Source organism: Haemorhous mexicanus, chromosome 2, assembly GCF_027477595.1.
Source record: "Haemorhous mexicanus isolate bHaeMex1 chromosome 2, bHaeMex1.pri, whole genome shotgun sequence".
NCBI classification, from domain to species: Eukaryota; Metazoa; Chordata; class Aves; order Passeriformes; family Fringillidae; genus Haemorhous; species Haemorhous mexicanus.
In genome coordinates, this window is record NC_082342.1 from 53,021,322 (window position 1) to 53,043,402 (window position 22,081).

General features: G+C 34.8%; 1 protein-coding gene across 3 annotated transcripts in view; it reads left to right on the forward strand.

Annotated features, from left to right (window-relative positions):
- PDS5B (PDS5 cohesin associated factor B) overlaps nucleotides 1–22,081 on the forward strand; it is a 101,165-nt gene that overhangs the window by 42,839 nt on the left and 36,245 nt on the right. For all 3 annotated transcript variants that reach the window (XM_059838849.1, XM_059838851.1, XM_059838850.1), the window contains exons 9-21: nucleotides 3,162–3,277; nucleotides 4,992–5,086; nucleotides 7,359–7,504; nucleotides 8,407–8,558; nucleotides 10,302–10,415; nucleotides 11,911–11,992; nucleotides 15,170–15,218; nucleotides 16,705–16,844; nucleotides 16,920–17,035; nucleotides 18,011–18,116; nucleotides 19,751–19,911; nucleotides 20,545–20,668; nucleotides 21,439–21,597. In XM_059838849.1, the coding sequence (XP_059694832.1) occupies nucleotides 3,162–3,277; nucleotides 4,992–5,086; nucleotides 7,359–7,504; nucleotides 8,407–8,558; nucleotides 10,302–10,415; nucleotides 11,911–11,992; nucleotides 15,170–15,218; nucleotides 16,705–16,844; nucleotides 16,920–17,035; nucleotides 18,011–18,116; nucleotides 19,751–19,911; nucleotides 20,545–20,668; nucleotides 21,439–21,597 (1,560 nt within the window). The remainder of the gene's footprint in view (nucleotides 1–3,161; nucleotides 3,278–4,991; nucleotides 5,087–7,358; nucleotides 7,505–8,406; nucleotides 8,559–10,301; nucleotides 10,416–11,910; nucleotides 11,993–15,169; nucleotides 15,219–16,704; nucleotides 16,845–16,919; nucleotides 17,036–18,010; nucleotides 18,117–19,750; nucleotides 19,912–20,544; nucleotides 20,669–21,438; nucleotides 21,598–22,081) is intronic.

The following is a 22,081-nucleotide window of genomic DNA, read 5'->3' on the forward strand; positions in this document are numbered from 1 at the left end:
AGTGAGCCCTATGTGAGACCCTGCTTTCCAGGAACTGCCAGGGCATGTCCCTGCCGGTGGCAGGTAGCAAATCAATTCCTCTTTTTGCTCTGTTTGTACACAAAGCTTTTTCTTTACCTGCTGAACTCTTGTTCTCTTGATGTATGGGCCTTTTAACCTTCCTTCTCTTCCCTTCCTCTCTCTGTTGGAGAGAAGGGACTTGGGTGAGTGTTTGGCTTTTGGCTGGGGTCAACCTGCCCTAGCTCTATAGATTCATGTGAAGAAAAAGCTCCTGTGTTCTCAGGTGGCAGAACTCTGTTGTTAAGCTCTGTGAGAACTGTGTGAAATCATGGTTGCTTCTTACTAGCAATTTAGTTTTTGCCTTACTATGGAAAGGAGTCTGGGAAATTACCAAGAGAAGGAGCACTGTATGCATTTAATTTAACCTCTTCTGTGAGGGTCAGTCATTTGTTCCTGATCTTGGCATTTTAAGATGATGTGTTTAGAGATCTAGTACTGACACAGAAGCACTGTGGGTTTGGGAAAGAGCTAAGAATGTATTATTGTATAGGTCAGCTTTTAGAAGGAAAGGAACTTTTTTCAAATTTCATAATGAATTTTAGAAATTTTTGTTACACAAAGCAAGTAACATTTAAATGTTCAGGAGAATGGAAGGCTGATGAATAGACTGTTTTGGAAATAATTGTCATGGGGTTTAGGCTTTTATCTTAGTGTTTTACTAAACCAATATGATGTAATGAATAAAATCAATAAAAGGTTGACTTCTTATTTTCCAGCTCCCTTTCTTCTTGGATACGATAATTAAAATTTTCAGAAGTTTCAGATTACGTGTCCACCTCTTAGTCCCAAATCTCCAGATCCTGAGTGCAGCCTATCTTTTGGACTCAGTAGTGGTAACAATCTGACTGGCTTCAGCTGTTCTTACTGACAGACTCAGATGTCTAGGCCAAAGAGAAGCTGCCTGTGTGCTAGGACCATGTACGGGGAACTGAAAATATCCATGTTTGGTGTCAATTTCTATTGACAAGTCCTGACGGAACACTACTAGAGTGCTGGATTTACTTAAGATGTGAAGGGTGTGGCTCTTCAGAGTGTCCATAGAATGGAGAAAGACTGAGATTTTTTCAGAGGTTGATGCCCTTTTTTTCATCCTCAGAAAAGGGGTGGAGATTAAAGTAGCATAAAGGAGAGAGACTGTAGCAGCAATGTATTCATTCAATAAGAAGTACAGGTTTATTTTTGTTACCCCTCGGAGTGTGTATAACCGTGTTTCAGGGAAACCAACATCAGTGTAAAAAATTTAGAAAGGACCAAATAATTATGTACCAAGGTCCATAATCACAAGTATTTTGCTGTTTCTACAACAGGACTAGAAACACAAATGGGTTGTTTTATAATTGGATTAGTGGCTGATACAGCGAAAGCTTCTTCTGCAACTAATTAATTAAGGATATTTTAGGGTTTTGTTGTTTTGTGGGTTTGTTTTGTTCTGTTTGGTTGTCATTTTTTTCCTCTATATTTCTGACTGTATAAAGTAGTTGAATGTTTAGTGTGCTCCCAGCTCTTCCATCTGGCTCCTTCTTCCACATTCTGGAGTGTCTTGCTCTGAGTCTGTGTTGGTTCTCTAAAAAAATTCAGAGGTGCTTAATATTTTAATGTTTTGTTTAAGCAAGAGAGGATAGGATGTTAGTCATGAAGGCTGGACTAATGTAGCCCAAAAAAAGAAATTCTAAGTTCTTAACCATGCCCCACAGAATAAAAATTTGTAGTATAATGGGCTGAAACTCATTAGGAAAAAACTATTATTTATTGCAGATTGAGGAGGTAGTTGTAGAATGCTTTCAGTAATGTCAGTGTGAATGTTAATTGGAAAAAAATTAGTCAAATGCAAAAACCCATATTAATAGATTTGCTGTTGGTGCTTTGAATACTTAAGTGTATTCAAAAGAATTAGTTTTTTGTAATATAGTAATATATCACTGTTAGAAATTAGTGTGTCCTTCACTTCTCTTGCTCTCTTACTTTAAGGATTTTACAAATGATTTTACTGTTCTTAGGGTTCTGAATTAAAGACATGCTGGCAAATGTTTCAATCCTTTTATGGTATTGAGACAGGAGAAATAGTTTGTCTCTGAAACTGTGGTGTCATATAAAAGAATTCCAACAGCTATATTGTGCTCCTATTTCTTGTTCATGTTCAAAAGGGATGCTGAACTAATAAGAATTCAGAGATGCTAGAAAAAAACCCCAGTATTTTACACAGTTCTCAAGTTTTACCAGAAAAAAACCTGTGAATAATAAGGGATTAGTAATATCACCTAAGCAACAGTCTGGCCTAATTAATATAAATTAATTTTAGCTGCCCATTTTCAATGAATTGTTGCAGCCAATTGAGTTTTCTGCCTTTTCTTTAATAAGCAAATAAAAAAAATATGAACAGTAAGTTCACACTAATTGCACAAATGTTAACATGTATTTCTGAAGTATGCATTAAGGTTCAGATTCTGTGTGTTGAATTAAAGAATGATGCAAACAATGATAAAACAAGGCCTTCTTTATATATTTCCACTATCTCTGTTAGTGCTCATTTTCAATATAAAAGGAAGACTATCTGTTGTACCTCAGCAGTTTTGAATATAGGCTCAAATACAGGACCACATCCTGTGGATCTCAGATCTTGGGTACTTAATCTGATGTTCTCTAGAAACTTGTATTCTGGAAACTGCTTTTTTTGACTAATAATTTTAATTAAGCAATTAAGCACTGTTCTATAGAGCTCTAAACCAAACAAGCAGAGACTAACTTCTGTAAGTTTTGTGTTGTGTCTGAACTTGTACCAGGTACATATCAGATTTCCTAACAATCAGTAAACTGTAAATAAGTGTTAAAAAGATGTGTTTTTCACCAGGCTTTGTTCACAGCATTTTTTATCTCAACATTGTTCTTCATTTTCACAGTCTTTATTATTTTGTCTTCTGAAAAAAATAATGATGGGTCTTTGCCTTGAGATGGACATTTGTATATAAGAGAAGTCTATTAAGCTGTATTGTGATATTTCTAGAAATATGTAAGTGCATTGGTGTAAAAACTGTACAAAACAGAACTCTGTTTTTTGGCTTAGTTTTTCTTTTAACTTTAAGAAAAATCTGTTTATTTTCCAGAGCAATGACAATGAAGAACGTCTGCAGGTAGTAAAACTTCTAGCAAAAATGTTTGGGGCAAAGGATTCCGAGTTGGCATCTCAAAACAAACCACTTTGGCAGTGCTACCTGGGGAGGTATGTTCTGGTTTAGCTCCCTGTCTAGGGAGGAAGAGCATTCAATGAAGTCAAATGCAATTGGTTTGGTTTTTTATTTTTAAGTGACACAGCTAAGCCTGAATTCCCTCCTGCTGCTTTATCTGAGATCTGGCAGATAATGCTAAAGCAATTTTACACATATCTTCCTCATCTGTCATTCTGCAGAGTGAACATTTACAAATCATCTCCTTAAATGCTCATTTTTTTCAACCAGCTTTGTTGTCATTGTCAAGAAAAATGAATACTTTAATTTCTTCACAACTGAAACTGTTCAATGACGGATTAATTTTAAAACAGCATCAAAGGACGTTTTTAGTATCAGGTGATATTAAAACTACTTTTGAGGCTTTTATGTATGATCTTTGTGTATGAGTTCCAATTTTTTTTTTTAATGACAGGAGTACTTTAAAAAAGTATGTAGTATTTATGATGCTGCAAACATACTTAGTTTTCTGGTTTTTGAAATATTCTGCCAGTTTGAGATAGACAATACAGCTGGAGCTTATAATTATGAGAAACTCAAGTTTGGCTACCATAAAGAAAATATTTTTGATTTGAGTAAAAGAGAATACATTCTAAAAGTTATTGCAAATGCCATAGTTTATAATGTAGCTTTCAATCATCTAAAGCAGAGTCCTCAAAGAAATGCTGCTTTTAAGAATAGAAGAAACTTAATTGGAGCAAGGTATTTTGCATGAAAATATTTAACTATTTAAAACATGAAATGTCACCAAAAACTACCACATCTGACTGGGCCCAAAGGAAAATGCTTTGTTGTGTTACAGTGTGATTATGTGCAGTTTGTTCACGATAACTGTTTTCTGTTAGTTATGGGTCACATTCATGCATTTACACTTCTAAAGATTTTCACAAAGTTGTAATAGCTGTGTTATTGAAGGAAGCATTCATAAAAATCTCTTTATTTTTTTATTGAAAACATACCTGGCTTTTACTAAGACAGGTATTCCTTAAAGTCTCTTTAAGATGTCTATTTTGATAAATATTTCAACGGTAACAGTGTTCTAAAATTACATTTTTAATTTGTTTCATACCAAGGATTTTGAGGATAGCTTGAAAATGTATTTTATTTTGGAAGAATTGTTTTCTAATTGCATCTAATTAAATGCATCAACAGTTTTGTTATAAAATGACTTATATAAAAATTAAAAATGTGAAAATACTAGTTTTCAAGCATCAAATTGAGTTTGGTCTTCCAAAAGGAAATCCAATGAAATGATCCATGTCAGAAGAAATTTGTAGCAGTCTAAATGTGCATTTGTTTGTTGTCTGTCGTGCCGTACAAGGAGGGGATGAATGTCACAGTCTTACAAAATTTTGAGTTTCTGATACATGGCTCATGGTTAATTAGGTGTAGCATTACAGAAAAGGAATTAAAATATATCATACATCTTTCTAATAGTTTTTTGTCTGTCTGGGAGTTTTTAATGTGTACCAGGAGATGATTATTCTTTTCAGGTTCAGAACATGAATCAACAAATGAGTATGAGAATTTTTTTTTAAGCTGAAGACAGTCTACTTAATACTGTGAAATCAGAGATGCTGTATGCATGTAACCCTGCATGGGAAGCATAAAAAACATTTTCAGAAGTATTTGATAATTGTGTAGAAATTAACAGATTGCTTTGGTAGAAGTGGAATTTTGGTTGTAATGCATTGTCTTGTTTCTAACTAGGTTTAATGATATCCACGTACCTATTCGCCTTGAGTGTGTCAAATTTGCAAGTCACTGCCTTATGAACCACCCTGACCTGGCAAAGGACTTAACAGGTATCAGTTTCATTATAACATTAAAATACCATTTTTAAGACTACTGGAAGAGTCAAAAAGGCCAGCTGTAATCCTAATTAATGCTGTCAGATGTTGTGGAGGACCTAATTGGTGGTGGAGTTCTAAGTTAAAGTCCCTGCCTTCAGTGTTGCTTCTCAGGCTGAGGGGATTGTACACAGCGAATGCCTCCTCTAGGGAGGTCTCTCTCCCTCTCATACAGGAGCACTCCCATTGCATTCCCAACCGCTGCTGAGATTAAGCACCATGACATCAGGTAAAGACAGCCTGCCTAACTTAATGGTTCTGGTGTTTATTGATTAGGGTGCATAGGGGAGGCTTAAGTTACACAAAGCTGAAATGTTTAAGTCTTATACAGCCGCTGTCTAAAACAGAACAATCCTCATAACTGACCACAGCTTCACAGTTCCACCTCCTTCAGATCAAACACAGCCTGAAAATCAGGAGCTCTGTAGGAAGAAGGCGACTGGCATCAGTGGAAGCCTTTAGTATTTGTTGCTTCCCATGTCTTAATAAAAAAACCGTGTAATTAATGAGAATTGGTTGGTTTTCTTTGTTGACTGTATCTTCCCCTGGTCATTAAACTCCTACTTGTAGTTTTTTTGAGACAATATCTTTGCCTAGTTGGTTTAAGGATGGAGTTAAAAGGACTGTTATGTGCATGGGATTGCTCTCCTGCTTGCTGGGTATTTGTCAAATTGGACACAAATAGAGACAGTCTGGAGTCACCCTGTAATTTCAGGTTTATCCAGAGATTAGCTCAGTTGGTTGGAGCATGGAACACCATGGTCATAGATTTGATCCTCATATGGGCCATAAGGGTTGGTCTTGACCCTTCTGGGTCCCTTCCCAACTCAGAATATTTTATGATTCCAATTAAGCCAGCTTGAAAAACCCAAAAGGTTCTGGGTCTTTCCTTAATAGAATGGCAAAAATATTTTCATTTTTAATTATCAGAATTGTATTTTCAATTTATCTTATTTTCACATTGCAGAAAGACTTTGTGCCCCCTCTAATGGTATCCTCTGGGAAATATAATTTTGCTTGCCCCTCCTCTCTCTCCCCACAGTGCTTATCAAAGCAAAATTGTTTAAAAATTTCTGTGGCTCATTGGTATTGGAGACAAGAATTGATTTGTGTAATGGCAGTATTTATTATTTATTTTAGTTTATGTTCCTGTGAAACAATAGGTTTTTTAAAAAGGCTTATTTGGATTTAAAATTTCATGCCCTCCATAACTGGAAAAGATTATTTTGAGATGTGCTCTTTTGACACTTGGGCTGATTACTGTTAATGTTAATTGCCAGTGTTTCACATGAGGCTTGAAAATTTTCACTGGTCATTGAACAGTCATGAGAGAATAGTAACCTCTGCTTATTTCATTCAAAGTTTGAATTTGCAAAGTTTCTTCAAGTTCTCAGCATTGCACAGGTGTATGCAGTGAACTGTGATATTTATTTCTGTTAGGGTGTTCCTACCTTTTGTGCTTCTAAAATAGCCTAAAATACAGCTAACAAGATAAATGAACTTGCCATTTTATTTGCCAGCTTTTTAAATTGACAATAGGTATCTAACATATTTGCCGCCTAAAAGCAGTTTTTAGGTGTCAATAGTGTAAGATTATTGGTGTTAGTGAAAGAGTAGCAGTGTACCAGAGTAATCTAGCAAAATTGTTTAAGATGGATAAACTATGATGTGTCTAAATAAGCATTTGAGTTTGAAGTATCTCTTGATTTGTCCCTGCTTACAATGCTCACATGGCTCATACTGTTGAGTGTTCCTGGAGCAGATGAGCTAGATTCCTTGTGGATAATACAGAAGTTGTGTGCAAGTGTGCAACTAATGTGCTCTAGGAGCCAAAGGGGATGGAGTCTGCAAGAAGAGAGTAGCTTCTAGCCTGATGTAAAACTTTGAAATGTATATGGTGTGGTTAGCAAGTTCTCAAGCACTGTCTTTTCTACTCTACAGCTCCAGTCCTGCTTGGTTATGATAGTTGCTAATGTATACATTGTGTAACTACCATAAGAAATAATAATAAAAAAATGTTAGCCACATAATTCTTATTTTAATAATGCCAGTAATACACATCTTTAATATTCTAAGCAAATATGAAGTTTTACTACATTCTAGTTAGTCTTGGAAAAAATTGCTGGTTTCTTACTGCTGAAGCAGAATAAAATAATTGTTCTGTTTCTGTCTAGTGGGGAATGTAGCTGAAGTTGTATACTTACATATACTCATGTTTTCCCCCCAGAATATCTGAAAGTAAGGTCACATGATCCTGAGGAGGCCATACGGCATGATGTTATAGTATCCATAGTTACTGCTGCTAAAAAAGATCTTTTGCTTGTCAATGATCACCTGCTAAATTTTGTCAGAGAGAGGACACTGGACAAGCGGGTAAGATATAATTAGCATTGATAATAGCTGTTTTATACTTATAAACGGTAATATTCACCTTCTTTAAAATCAGCACTTCTAGGAAATGCTATGCTGATTTTAAATTAGAAATAAAAACCAGTATAAAGCAAAAAACCTTGATGAAATTAAGGTGAGGTACCTTCTTCCCATTACTAGCATGCTACATTTTTCATTATGCTGTATTTTATTTAAGATTATATGGTTTAAATAATTAAATTGGCTGCAGCACAACAATGTTGTTCCAGTTGTCTAGTTCAGTAGAACTTCTGAATCAAAGAAAACCCTTGTAAATCATTCTAGCATTTTTCTTAAGAAATTTTTCCAGCAGGTTTCAGAATGTATTGCATGTATTGTAAATTACCTGCTTTTAATTAGATCATTGTAAGACTGCAAATCAGGGTGGTAGCTTTCAAATTTAAATAGTCTTGAATTTTAGTTGAGATATATTGCATTATTTGGTAATATTTATGAGGTTCGCTACTTAATTTAAAGCATAGTAAACAGGTTTGTTGATGGCAAACTTTAACAATTATCGCCTAATTTTTTTTTCATTTGGTGACATGCTTTTTCTTGTTGCGGCCATAACAGAAATGCAGATAGTGAGTATGGAGTGTGAGAAAGGGTGGGGGCTTGAATCTGTAATAATTGTAAATTCAAGAGACATACTTCTATGGTAGTTACTGGTGTTGAAAGGCTTAGTGTAATATGATGATATGATGCAACATGTGTCCTAATGAGAAACTGTTGCACTAAGAACTCAGTTCAACTTTTTTTGTGAATTAAATTATGTTATTTTGGTGTAGTTTAGGAAATAACATTCTACAGTCTTTTCAGTTTTGAGTTTAGAACCGCTAAAATGGCTGCTATTTCTTTTTGTCAAGTGGAGAGTGAGGAAGGAAGCTATGATGGGACTTGCACAGATATACAAGAAATACTCATTGCAATCAGAAGCAGGAAAAGAAGCTGCAAAACAGATATCATGGATCAAAGATAAACTTCTGCATATATATTATCAAAACAGTATTGATGACCGGTAAGTTAATTGTAAAAGCTGGGTGATTTACTGTCAAAGTGTTATAACGTGTTATGAAGATCTGTTTTTCCTTTGTGTTCCAGTGCTGATGAGAAGGAGGAATCTTTATAATCCTGTATTTTTTGATTCAGTGCATAATCTTACATAGCTGCAGCCAAATGTTGACCTGTGTTGTTTTCTTCTATTTTATTGTTGCTTATTTTAAGGCCAAAAGTGGTTCTAAAGGGTGTGAGAGGTTGGGGTATTTCAGAAGTCTTACGTGTACTTTGCCACTGCTTCAGTAGAGAAGATCTTTGTTTAAATATCAGTAATGTGTTAATTTTTATGTTAAAATTTAGGAAGTAAACTTGCTTGAATAATGTTGGTTTGGATTTGCATGTTGTCCTGTATGTTTTAAAGATAGCATGCGTAGTGACAATGGGCAAGCTATATCACTCTGCAGAAGTTTAGGTTTCTGTAGCAGAGAAGCTGTGAATTAGGGCCTTCTCCTGGATTTGTGGTGAAAGCAGTGCCTCTGTCATACCAGCTGTAGCCTTGTATACAGTTGTTGGTATTGAACAAGAGATGGTTGCACATGGGTAACAAGTTTGGGAACAAGTTTCCCTTGACTAATCAAGGTCATCATGTTGGCTTTGGAAATGAGCCTTCGCAGGGTGTTTGGATACAAATGGCATTGCAAACCCATACAAGTCTTTCAAAAAATGCAAAGCCTCAAAAAGTTACCTTCAAAACAAGTAGTTATTTCATGGTGCTGTGGAAATGGACTGTCTGCATCCTTAAACTCAGTCTTAACCACTGACGTGTTTCTTAAACTTTTTAAATTAGCTGCATTTGGGTTTTGATCACCTGCTCCAACTGTGCATAAGGACTTTTGTTTTCTTTTCCAGCATAAGCATACATGATTGTTTTTAACTCTGTTCCATTCTGTTAATGCTGATCTCAGTATTGGACCTCAGTCTTGGACTTCTTAGTATTTGGGAGTAGCATGTGGGCTTGGTTTATCGTTTTTTATTTTCTTCTTAGTCTTTTCTAGGTAACTGTCAGGCTCAAACCTCTCTCTCCTCCTTTTTCCAAATAAAGAGCTTCATGTTACACAGAAGCTTTTAATAATTCCCTGGGGAATATACCTGCATTTATATTGCAGAAGCAAAAGACATGGGATAAACTCAGCCTATAGGGAAGGGGCCAGAAAAGGGTGAAAGGAAGTCAGCTCCTTATAACTGGTATCTGAATTCCCCTTCTGGGCTTCATGATATTGTGTGATATAATCAACATGATACTTCTTTTTTTAAAGGCATTATTAGTAGTAGCTGTATTATTTTAGGGCAATTAATTTGGGTCAGTTCATGAATTTATCCCAATACTGACTTGTAATGAAATTAAATGATAACATCTTATTGGGTTGGTAATTAGTATCTTTCTTGGATCGTTTGGTTTCTTCTAGATTAATACATCTGATTTTGTTAATTTTAGGAGATCTGTTAAATCTCCTAATGCCAGCATTAACATTGCATCTTCTATAATGAAAAATTCTGTTTAATTTATGCTCAGTTACATCAAATAACTTGAGCTTTAGGTTTTTGAATATCCCCATTTTTTTTTATGCTATAACTGATGGCTAGATAGGGCTGAGAGTTTTTGAATTGATGTTTCAACTTCAACTGATGTTTCAACTCAATTGATGTTTCAATTCTAGGCCATGTTCTTCCTGCACAGCTTAAATGTCTTAATCCTGTCTTTCAGGTTACTTGTTGAACGCATTTTTGCTCAGTACATGGTCCCTCATAACCTGGAAACAAACGAACGAATGAAGTGTTTGTATTACCTGTATGCAACACTGGATTCAAATGCTGTGAAGTACGTGCTGCTTTTTGCTGCTTGCAAAATAACTTTTAATACAAATGTTATTGTAAAGTAATTTTGAATTTTTATCAGTAGCCTAAGTCAGTGGACAGAAATATTTTGTAAACTATTAGAAAACAAAAATAACATCTATTTTTCAAGTGAGATTTTGAAAAAACCCTAAACCTACGGGGTGTTTTCTAACAAGATGCAGTACATTTCAACCATAAACAGCTAAAAAACATAGTGTCAAAGATCTGGAAATAAGCTTGAGGGCATGTCAGTCCTTTCATGTCTGCAGAGAGATAACACAGATATGGTATATCAGCCCTAAATCTTACCTGTCAACTTATTAATTGATAAACTACTTGTTGCAGCAGCCATGATGTCTTGAGAAGAACTTACTTGTTTGTCTTTCCTCCTTCCTTATTATTGTGTTATGTGCCTTCTCCAGCTTAAAATGGGTACATGCATGTGAATTTGGCTAATAACAGTTAAACTGCTGTAATGTTCACAGTTGGTTTGATTTTAGATAGTTTTACTTTGTTTTTCATGCGGTAGTACTCTGTCATTTGAAAATCAAATAGATGGTCTTTTTTTTGCCATGAAAGAGACTAGAAAATGCTTTGTGTATGAATGAATGCCTCAAAAGATCCCAAAGCCTTCCAATACTACAAAACCTGATATTTGAATCCCCTGAATTTCTTATTGCCTGTCCAAAGATATGGCAACTATAACAAACTAAAATTATTAATAGTATACTAAAACCAAAAAGTTATTGTTCTAGTAATTTTTAGTGTAGGCTAAATGAGAATGCAGAATGGATTCTCTAAAGTTACTTGTTTATTTCAGGCAACAAGTAACTTCTGAATTCTACAGTTCTTGTACTCATGTTAAAGACATAATTTGTTCAGTTATTTATATAGAAATTATTTTTTTACTTGTGGATTCTGTAAGTTTTGTAAATGTGGCTGTGACTTCTATTTATATGGCTTACTATTCTCGAAAAGTTTGTAAATTTTCTATTCTGCTGAGTATCTTTTATGCATCTCTTACAAGCTTAATCATGTCCACTTTTCACAATTTATTTATCTAGTAGCTGCTTCCTGTCTGCAAGAAAAACGTTGTTTTGGTGATAAAAATCTTAAACATCTGCTTTAACCTACTTCTTGGTATGTTTTTAGAAGAGTCAATACAGGCTTGTACAAATGAGTTCTTAATAGACAAGAGATTAGTTCCTTCCTCCTTCTTTGAAAGGCGGTGTACTTAAGCATCTGAAATGAAACTTATTGCAAAATCTCACTTTGTTTCAGTCTAATATGACCAAGTACATTTTCCATGTTATCCTACTAGGAAATTTAGCCTTTGCTCACTCTGCATTGAAAGTTCAGGTGATAAGTACATTTCTGAGTCTAAAATTGAAAAGACTGTAAAGACTCACTTTGGACAGTTGTGTAACTCCTTGAATAGATAATTTTGACAATTCTTTTAATTTTTTTTCTATTTTTAGAGCATTGAATGAAATGTGGAAATGTCAAAATCTGCTACGACATCAAGTAAAGGATTTAGTTGACCTAATAAAACAACCCAAAGTGAGTTCAACTTATCTTTATTCCCCAGTGAATATGCAGTTTTAGTTAATGTACTGGTTTTTAATTCCCTTTGTTTGGCTATCTTAAGCTTATTTTTAATAGCAGATAAAAAAAATACTGTGAAAGTCAACTGATACTCCATTAGACTACATTTGCTGAAGGAAATGTGTATACAAAATGTTTGTAAAATTGAAGAGTAAAAGGATATTACAGAAATTTCTAAAATGTTTTGCCAGTCATTTAATACTAAAATATTTTGTCTTAGTGTTTGCCAGGACTGTTCTGGCTCTTGAAACAGGGTGAAAGCAGCATATTTTTTTTGACTGCCAAATCAAGTAATTAAGAATAAGTACCTATATAAACTCTCTTAAATTGTTATCTTATGTGTGATTGGTAACTTTGAAGAAATTGGAATATTTTGTCCTAACAGGTTATTAATTTCTCTTCCCTCAGAAATTTCTTAAATATTGTATTGGAGATACCAGACTACAATTTAATTTTCTTGCTTACAGATTTTGCTCAGAAGGGAAAAATGAGAATTTATTGAGCATTTAGGATATTCTCAGAAAGTGAATTTCAGTTTGTTGTAGTTACATCTATGTTCATACTCATGTTTGGGTAGGGGAATTATAAAACTAAATTCTTGATATGCTTTGAAATATAATTAAAACTTGGCTTTAATGCTAGAAGCTTGATCTGATGCTTTTTTAACAGAAATAATATAGAGTAGAAAATGTTGCCATGGTCAATTTTCTATGTGCCTCTTTGTGTGATTTTTTTTTTTTTCAGTGTGTATATATATTTGTACCGAGATAAATTTAATGATTATCCATTTTCTGGAATTGCCTGAACCAGGAAGAGCGGGTAGCTAAGTGGTTGGATTATCTAATGTATCCAATTAGAAATGCTAGTGTCTTGTTAATAGAGAGATACTGATTGAAATTAATAATTTTGACTTAGTGCATTAAAAACATGCTGTAATGTATTAAATTCTAAGTGCAGTAAAGGCTAGCACAACAATACTTCATTGCATTTTGGTGACTGTTTTGAAATGCTTTTCGTGTACTGTTTAATGTTCTTTGGTGTAGGTTAAACACGTTGATGCATTTAATACCTGAGTTAGTTCCATGATATTTTCTACTTTTCAGTTGAAAGTGAAATTTCAACTTTTCCTTTGTTTTCAGAACTTGTTAAAGTTTTTTCTCAGTTGTAAAATATCAAATATGGATATTTACCAGGAAAGTTTTGATGCCAGCATAAGCATTGCATTCAAGACAGTGCAAGCTTTCGACATGTTTGCCTTTGTCCATCTGGATCTTATCCTATTTTTTGCCCTTAAATGCTAGTCCTCTGCACTTGGGTATTCTCTTGAATAGCAAGACTACATGGGAGAATTTAGATGGCTTGTGATAGAGCAGAACAGGGAGGAGAGGTGTCTGAGGGGCAGCTGAACGCTGTTCTTTGAAGTGTTTGTTTGCTTTTATTTCTCAATACCAGAATAAATAAGTGAAACTTTGTGTAAATTGACATACTAAATTAGGTAAAATTCCCTGATGCAAAACTGTTTGCTGCCTTCAATGGCACCTCAGACTATCACATAGTCCAAGTAATAATCTTGAGACTAATATCCATTAGCAATTCGGAACTATGTAAACATTTATTTCTTTCAGGAAACAAAACTGAGATTAAATAGTAACCTGTTAGAAAATGAGTTTTTGTGTGCTTTTTCACTTCTGTCTAATTTCTTCATGTAATCATTATAGCTTAGTTGTTGATTTGTTCTTTTGTGGTTGTTATCCCTGTGCCAAGTGTAGGCATTGTGAGAGCTCTCAGAGGCAAACTGGAATAGGACAAGAAATAGTGTACAGATGTTACCGCAAAGAAACTTTGATTAGGTAGTAAGAAAAAATAATTGCAGTGAGAGTGATCAGATATGGGAACAGGTAGGCCAGAGACACTGCAAAATCTTCATCCTTGTAAATATTTAAAATGCAACTAGAAGTTTGCCCGAAGCAAAACCTGATACTGCTTTGAGTAGGCAGTTCAACTGTGTGACCTAAAGTTGTCACTGCCAACCTACATTATTCTGTAACTGTAAGTCTTTGAACTTCCCAGTCTACCTTTCTGCCATTTACTGAGACGCTGTGAGCATCCTCCTTATTTCCTCTTCAAGGCCTTCTCAGACAAAGCACTATTGAGGAGGCTGGAAATGTGTTAAGGACATTTTTATTGCTGTTGGTCATAATTTCTCCTGACTTGAGAGAAGGGACATCAAACTTACCTTTAAGACAAGTTACTTTTCTGAAGAGCGAAAGCATAAATCACAGCTCCTCTTTTTTCCTTCAGCAGTGGTATACAGTGAAGTAAAAGACATAACCTTCCCTATTTGTATGTAGAAAAGTGGGTGAATGCTGTTTTGTGTCTATTGGCATATAATCTTGATTTGCTGCAGATGAATGTAAGATTATGTAGATCAAGTGCCACAGCAGATTTTCTGAAAAGAATTGTTTCTTAGACTTCTTTAATCTGTCATAATTCAATAGAGTTATACTACTGCAAGTTAATACTTCTGCCTCAGGTTATTTGATGTTTGGCTGAATTATTGGTCGTTTGCTCAATGTTTTTTGATGGGAGCTTTAGCCAGTACTTGAAGACTTAGGTAGTATTAGGAGACCAGAACAGTCAGGATGAAAGAAACTCCACAGTACAGTTTTTGTTTTCCCCTGAGTCACAAGAGATTTGAATATGGGAAGTTTGTGTCTGCTGACAGCATTACTTGAATCCTGTAAATTATATCTGATTTCTGTCTTTTATAGTTTTTTTTTGTCTGAACATTTGAATTCAGCTGTGACACCTAGGAGCCCTGAAAATAATGGCATTCTTCTGAGACTACACACTGCAGAAATAGCCCATTCATGCTGTTCATAAGTTAAATGGTTGATTGAAAAGTAATAAAAGTATTTTATGTAATTGATCTGTAGTGATGATCTACCTTTTACTTCCTGTGTCTACATTGAATTTGCAGTGGTGGCTTTTGATTTCTAACACACTGATGTGTTAGCAGAATGGATGCTGACTTGTTGTTAATGCAGTCTGGAATCTTCCTTACTCAATATTCAAATGGAAATAAATAATGTGAAATTTTTACTTAATCCATTTTTCTTTTGTGACTTGCAGACAGATGCCAGCAGTAAAGCTATATTCTCAAAAGTGATGGTTATAACAAGTAAGTCAGTAAAAGTATTTACAGTGTCTAAAAATTACAGTAGAACTTTATTGCTTTCTTCCTTTAAAAATCATTTGGAGTAAGTTTATAAAAAAAGCGTTTTGCAGCAGATAAAATCTAAAGCAAATCATAATAAATGATGCAGCAATATGCTTATAAGAATGAAGGCAACTCTAAGCAGAATTACTCTCTTACTGTATGAAGACATCAGTCATGAAGCCTATCACATAGCATTTTGGCTGCATTGTGGACTAATTCAAGGTCTAGATGATCTAGGGTTTTAATGTCTATTTTAACATTTATTATAGAGTGTATGTTCATAGATGTTAACTGAACTACTACACCATGTACTAACTTACCTCTCTTCTGAGGTTTTAGTATTGTAAATGTCATTGGAATGCAAGAGAGTTTGGATTTCACTAGCAAGGAAAGCACTTCAAAAACTGAAGAACTTCTGTGTAAACTGAACTATTGACCAAGAAACACCCACCAACTCAAAAGCAGCACTTTTTGTTCACCAGGCCCACCATGTCAATAGCATTAAAACTAGTATGAAGAAAAACCTGCTTTACAATTCTGAAAATTTGTTTTAAAATCCACCTTTAAAAAAAAATCCCATCTGTTCTGGCAAAAAAATATACTACGTAAGACTGCCCATTTTTGAAAAAATACAGAGGAAAAAAAATGAACTATGCTGCTTTGTTGGCCGTGATGCTAATCTATTTTTCATCAGTTTGTATTTTTTCTCATACTTTTAGTTCTCAGTTTATTTAAAAAAAGAAATCAATACAGCAAAACAAAATCATAATAGAACTTGTTTTGAACTAACCATCCTATAGTGCTACACCGCATTCTGTACCAGCTTTGCTTAGCACTGTCTGGACCAAAAAAATATGAAGCATCTTAAATAGTAGACTAATCCTTTGCCAATAAATTGCCTTGCTATAATATAAAACATAAATATAAAATGAGGATGTAGTTGAAGAAATGCATCTTAAATGCCTTTTTTTTTTTGGATGTTTTAAGGTATTGTAAATCTTATGTTTCCTTAATGCATTTTAAATGCCGTTTTTTGTTTTTGAATGTTTGTTGTAAAGCTTATGTTTACTTAAGGGATAATTCAGCAAAAATACCCTTTTAGATGTTTTTCACACTTGTTGCATTGGGTGATCTGTATACAGAGTATATTTTGTTGTGGAGTTTAGGCTTTGCAGTCTGAGGTCAGCTTCAGCTGTTATTAATATTATTAGCAAGAACAGCTAGACTTGCTGAAAAATGAGTGTGAAGCGTGGGGAAAGCAATTAGCCAGAGGAAATTTGTAAAAATTTGTGTCCTCATATATATGTCTGCTTCTTTTGAGGTGTTTTGTGGTTTGGGTTTTTTGTGGTTTTTGTTTGGTTGGTTTGGGTTTTGTGTGGTTTGTATGATGTTCCAAACTTGTGCAATTTACAATACATAAAGAGTGATTTATTTTGGTTATTTAAAGGAAACCTACCCGATCCAGGAAAAGCTCAAGATTTCATGAAAAAGTTCACACAAGTTCTAGAAGATGATGAAAAAATAAGAAGTCAGTTAGAAATGCTTGTTAGTCCAACATGTTCTTGCAAACAGGCTGAAGGATGTGTGGTAAGAATTGCTCTTAAAGCATGAATATTTTTGGAATAGAATTGATTAGAAATTTAATCACAACTTATATTTCAGAGGGAGATAACAAAGAAGTTGGGCAATCCAAAGCAACCAACAAATCCTTTCCTGGAAATGATAAAGTTTCTTCTTGAAAGAATTGCTCCTGTGCACATTGATACTGAATCCATCAGGTATTTTTGTGTGTGTTGTCGACCATAGATCACAGGGTTTGAAATTGGGGTTTCTTACTTGGCCTTTAAGCATAAGCAGTAATAGGCTGGGTGGGTATGGTGTAAGGCTTGGTGACCTGCAATGTTGTGACCTTCTTCTGTTTCACTTTGTGTAGGGGTTTTTGTGTCCTTGTCCAGAATGTAGTCACAGAAACAATTGCATTGTCATTCAGCATAGCTGGGATAACCTGTCCGTAAAAGTGGATGTGTTGCTTACAGACAAAGTATGGTTTGTGACCAGCTGACTTATTTTAAAACAAATTTCTGTCCAGAGCCTTCAGCTGAGACTTTCCACCTAGAATATTAGCTCATAGTGACATAAACAGCAATGTAACTGAGGAAGTAAAGGTTATGATGATGAGGCAGCAGCACTTCAAGGAAGAGTGAGCCAATGAAGTTATGCTGGGGAAGGATTGCTGAAATTATTATTGCTGAAATGATTATTTAACTAGCAGCAGTATTTGAAATAAGCCTTATTGTCAAGAAGGAATATGCAGAAGATAGGTCTTGTAAATTTGTCATCAGCTCTTAGCAGAACTGTTAAATGGTTATTTTTTTTCCTCTTGGTTAGAGACTAAGTATTGTAAAGAGTTATTTTCCATCAATTATTAAAAATCTGTAGCAGATTGTAACCTCAGCATAATTCTTACTGAGTTTGTTGCTTGTTTTCTTATTTTGGTCATCCTTCCAGAGTAATTTGTATATGGTTCTTAATTCATGATGGATAAATATTTTTTTAATGTAATGCTTCAGAAGTTTTGATTTGGATAGGAGATGAGGGCAACCAGATTATTTATGTAGTTGACATATTTGGTTTATAATAGGCTTGTGTTTTAAATAAGTTGCTTTAATAAGATTGTTTTCACAATTTTAAGATGTAATCATGCATGGTGGAATTACAGTAACTCCGAGGCCATATTTTGTTTTCCTCTTCAGTGCCCTTATAAAGCAAGTGAACAAGTCTATAGATGGAACAGCTGATGATGAAGATGAGGGTGTACCTACTGACCAGGCAATCAGAGCAGGTCTTGAATTGCTGAAGGCAAGTATAGTCCTGGTGGCCAATGAGCATGGGAAACTTGGCAAACAACTTTGTTAAAATAAATTTTTAATTAGCACTTACTGCTTTTAGTCAAAAACATGTGGTGCCTACCTGGAAGAAGCTGGTTTGGTTTTTTGTGCTTTATGCTCATCTTACGTGGCACATCAGTAAGGTTGTTTTTTAAATGATTTAGAAACTTTTCTGTAAGCCAAAAGTAGTTGCGTGTGAGACAGCAGCAGTGGAGTTTTGGTTATTAGAGCATGAATTCAGCAATTTGTAAATAGACACTGTGCTGTTGTACATCAATGCCACGCTGTGGTTCCTCTGTGTTCCACCTAAGTTGGGGCCTTTCCTGTTTCAGCTATGAGTAATTGTTGAGACTGAGCTAACATAGCAAAGACTGGCAAGTAGTCCAGGTGGGAGTTGACTTCAGAGGCCTAAAAATCTAAAGGACTCCCATAGTGAAGTTTTCAGAGTATTTTAGATTAACTAAGGACTCAGTAGATTCACCTGAAAGGATGTGGCTCTTTATCCAGATGCAGATACCTAGTAGCACAAGAATGCGTCTGAGTAAGAAAGAATGAATCATTTTGTGAAGGAGTATATGCTTGAATGAAGACTTCCAAGTCAGTATTTACGTATTTGTATGAACTGGCATGACACATTTAAGGAAGACGAGTAAGACTGCCCTAAACAAAGAGATGTATACATCATCAGAATAATACAGAGAGGACAAGTATAGGAGTTCAGCATTGGGAATGCCATGCAATGAAGTGGGAGGGAAGGTAACTTAGTTAAAATAGAAAACTTCATATGAAGAAGTTTCTAGATTTTGAGGATGGTTTCTCTGCCATGAGTCAGAATATTATGTGGAATGAGGCTAGTAATCAACAGCCACTTAAAAATGAAGAGACGACCAAAATTCAGGGAGGATCAATTGGGGGTTTCTTTATTTCATTTTTTTTAACATGGGAGGACTGTCATACCTGAAAACAATCAAGTCCAAGGATCTGAAGGAGAGGTACAGAATCTGTTAAGTTAACGTGGAAAACTTGAGGGACTAGAGGCCCTATTGAGTATGTCTGTGTTGCTATTTTAGAGATAGGAATTTCACTTCAGAGCAGAATCACTTCTTCCCCTGAGGAAACAAACATGAAGTCTGGAGGCACACAGGCTGGATTCCTTTCAGAGGAACAAAATTGAGATGGACTTCAGAAGCACATGTTGTGTTGCATTGCCCAAAGTGGATCTAGTCAGTCTAAAAATACTCTGAAGTAAAACTCCTGAAACATGAATATTGCTTCCTTAGCATCAGTTGGGTTTCTCTTAAGACCTGCTCCTGCTGTAACCCAGTACTTGCTAATGTAGATGTAGTCACCGAGAAGTACATGGTCAGAATAGTAGGAGAAGAAACTGAGACTGGGGAAATAAATTAAATCTAATGAGGTCATGTATAAAGACAGAACTTTAGGAGCTACTAAAATAAACAAATGAGAAATGTGGATCATGAATCAAAACCAGGGAGAGTATTATAAATGTTCCAGAATGGCAGTGGAAAATGACTCTTGATGAAGTGTCCTAGTATAAGTGGACCTTTAAAAAATGTTAACATGGCTTTCATCATATTTTGGCAGGTACTTTCGTTTACGCACCCTATCTCGTTTCATTCAGCTGAAACTTTTGAATCTCTCCTCGCTTGCTTGAAAATGGATGATGAAAAAGTGGCAGAAGCTGCATTACAAATTTTCAAAAATACAGGAAGTAAAATTGAAGAAGACTTTCCTCACATACGATCGTAAGTTGTATGTCTTACTGTGAGCAGTGACCTTTACTGTATAGGACTTTGGAAGTTCTCACTCTTCCTTTCATCTGCTGTAGCTTTATCCTGCATTCTTTTGGAAGAAAGTATTACTTCCAAAAAGAGATTTTGAAAAACTAAATTGTAGTGCCTTTTGAAGAATGGAAGTGTAATGAATATACCCTAAGCAGTGACAGCTGGTATATCACTGATACCACTATAATTTATATAGCTGCCCTTCAGAATTACTTACTTTTTCCTAAATTTTATATATATATATATATATGCAGTGTAAAAACATTCCTTGCAATTTAATGATGTTATGTAGGCCAAAATATTTCCAAAAGAACATTTAATACCTGTACAGGTATCAATGCCTGTTTTACCACATAATATTTTATCAATAAAAACAAAAATTTTTTCTTGCAAGTTATTTACATAATTTTTTTTCTTCTTTCTTTTGAAGAAATTACCCAAACAAAAGCAATTAGTGCTTTTGCAAAACTGTTGTGGTTTTTATATGTATATCTGTACTTCTTTGTTAGTTTGATGTTTTGGAAGTTTTTCAATTTGTGAAATTACTTATCTTTTGGTCTGTTTGTCTATTTGTTTTGTTACACAACTGTTTAGTGCTTTGCTTCCAGTGTTGCATCATAAAGCTAAAAAGGGACCCCCTCGTCAAGCCAAGTATGCTATTCACTGCATCCATGCAATATTTTCCAGCAAAGAAACGCAGTTTGCACAGATATTTGAGGTAACATTAAATATTTAAGTTGCTTTTACTGATCTTTTATATTGCATATGTAAACTAAGGGATGTAGTTGCAAGTTGTAGCGGATTTAGGAAATACATTTTTCCCCTTTCCTTTTGTTCTTACATGATTTTGGCTCGAAGAATGGTAGTAGAGGGTGTTCTTGTATCTCATGATTCATCATGTTTTAGGTTGTGTATTTTAAGAGCTGGTAGAGTAAAACCAAATGTTAGGCTGTGTACTAGAACCATGAACTATTTATAGAAAGAGGAACCATATGCTACTCCATCCCTGTTGAAAATGGTCAAAAGTATTTAAATGGTTGCAGAAATTAAGGAAAACTGAATTGTGGTACAGACTAAATAAATTTTATAGCTGTAACTGCAAATGTACTTTTTAATTAGTGGCCATCAGCCTCTTATCTTGAAGGCTGAATCATAGTCCATTTCTGGAATTGCTAGCTTGAGATCTAGTTCTCCCGCAAGAAAGTAGGCTTTTTAATCCCTTGTTTCCTAAATAGTCATGCTTGAGCTGTCTCTTTTTGAGCTATCCAGAGGTGATAAATATTTTGTCCATCATCTTGACATTTCCTCTGACTTGAGGAAGACTTAATGTGTTGGTGAATGTATATTTAAAATTAAATAATCAATAGTTCTTTTGAAATTGTATTTCTGAAGTAGACATGGAAAACTTGATACGAAGCTGTCATTCCCATCCCCTCGGTAAGACACAGATTATATCAGTAATACTTGAATTTGTTGCCTTTTTTTTAGCCACTGCATAAAAGTCTGGATCCAAGCAATTTTGAGCACCTCATTACGCCGTTGGTTACTATTGGCCATATAGCCATGCTTGCACCTGACCAGTTTGCTGCCCCTTTGAAATCTTTGGTTGCTACTTTTATTGTTAAAGATTTGCTAATGAACGATAGGGTGAGTATTTTTAAAACCTGATATTAAGAGTATGCTTTTTCTGCAGTGTCATACTCAGCAAGTGCTTGAGAAAATATTTTGCATGCTGGTTCTGCTTTTTGTATGTGGTTTTCTTTTGATTTCCTCATGTAGTTTGACTCTATTGAAAAGCCATGATACAGGAAAGGAGAGTTCTACTAATTTGGGAATCTTACAAAAATGATGAGCTGCATAGCACAGCATTTCATCACTTGTGACTTGGCCTTCATTAAAAAGGGAAAAATTGTCATGATTTCCTTCTGTTTCTTATCTTGAGTGAGTTGTGATTTTTTAGGAAGTACATAACATTTGAAATTAAAATACACTATTTAAATGGAAGACTGAATTTCAGTTTTTTGAACAATTTTGTATTGATTCTAAAGTGATTATGAAGTCAAAAAATTAACTCGTGAATTGTTTAAAATTGCTTAGGGAAAGATACACTGTCTAAAACAGTAAAATGTGT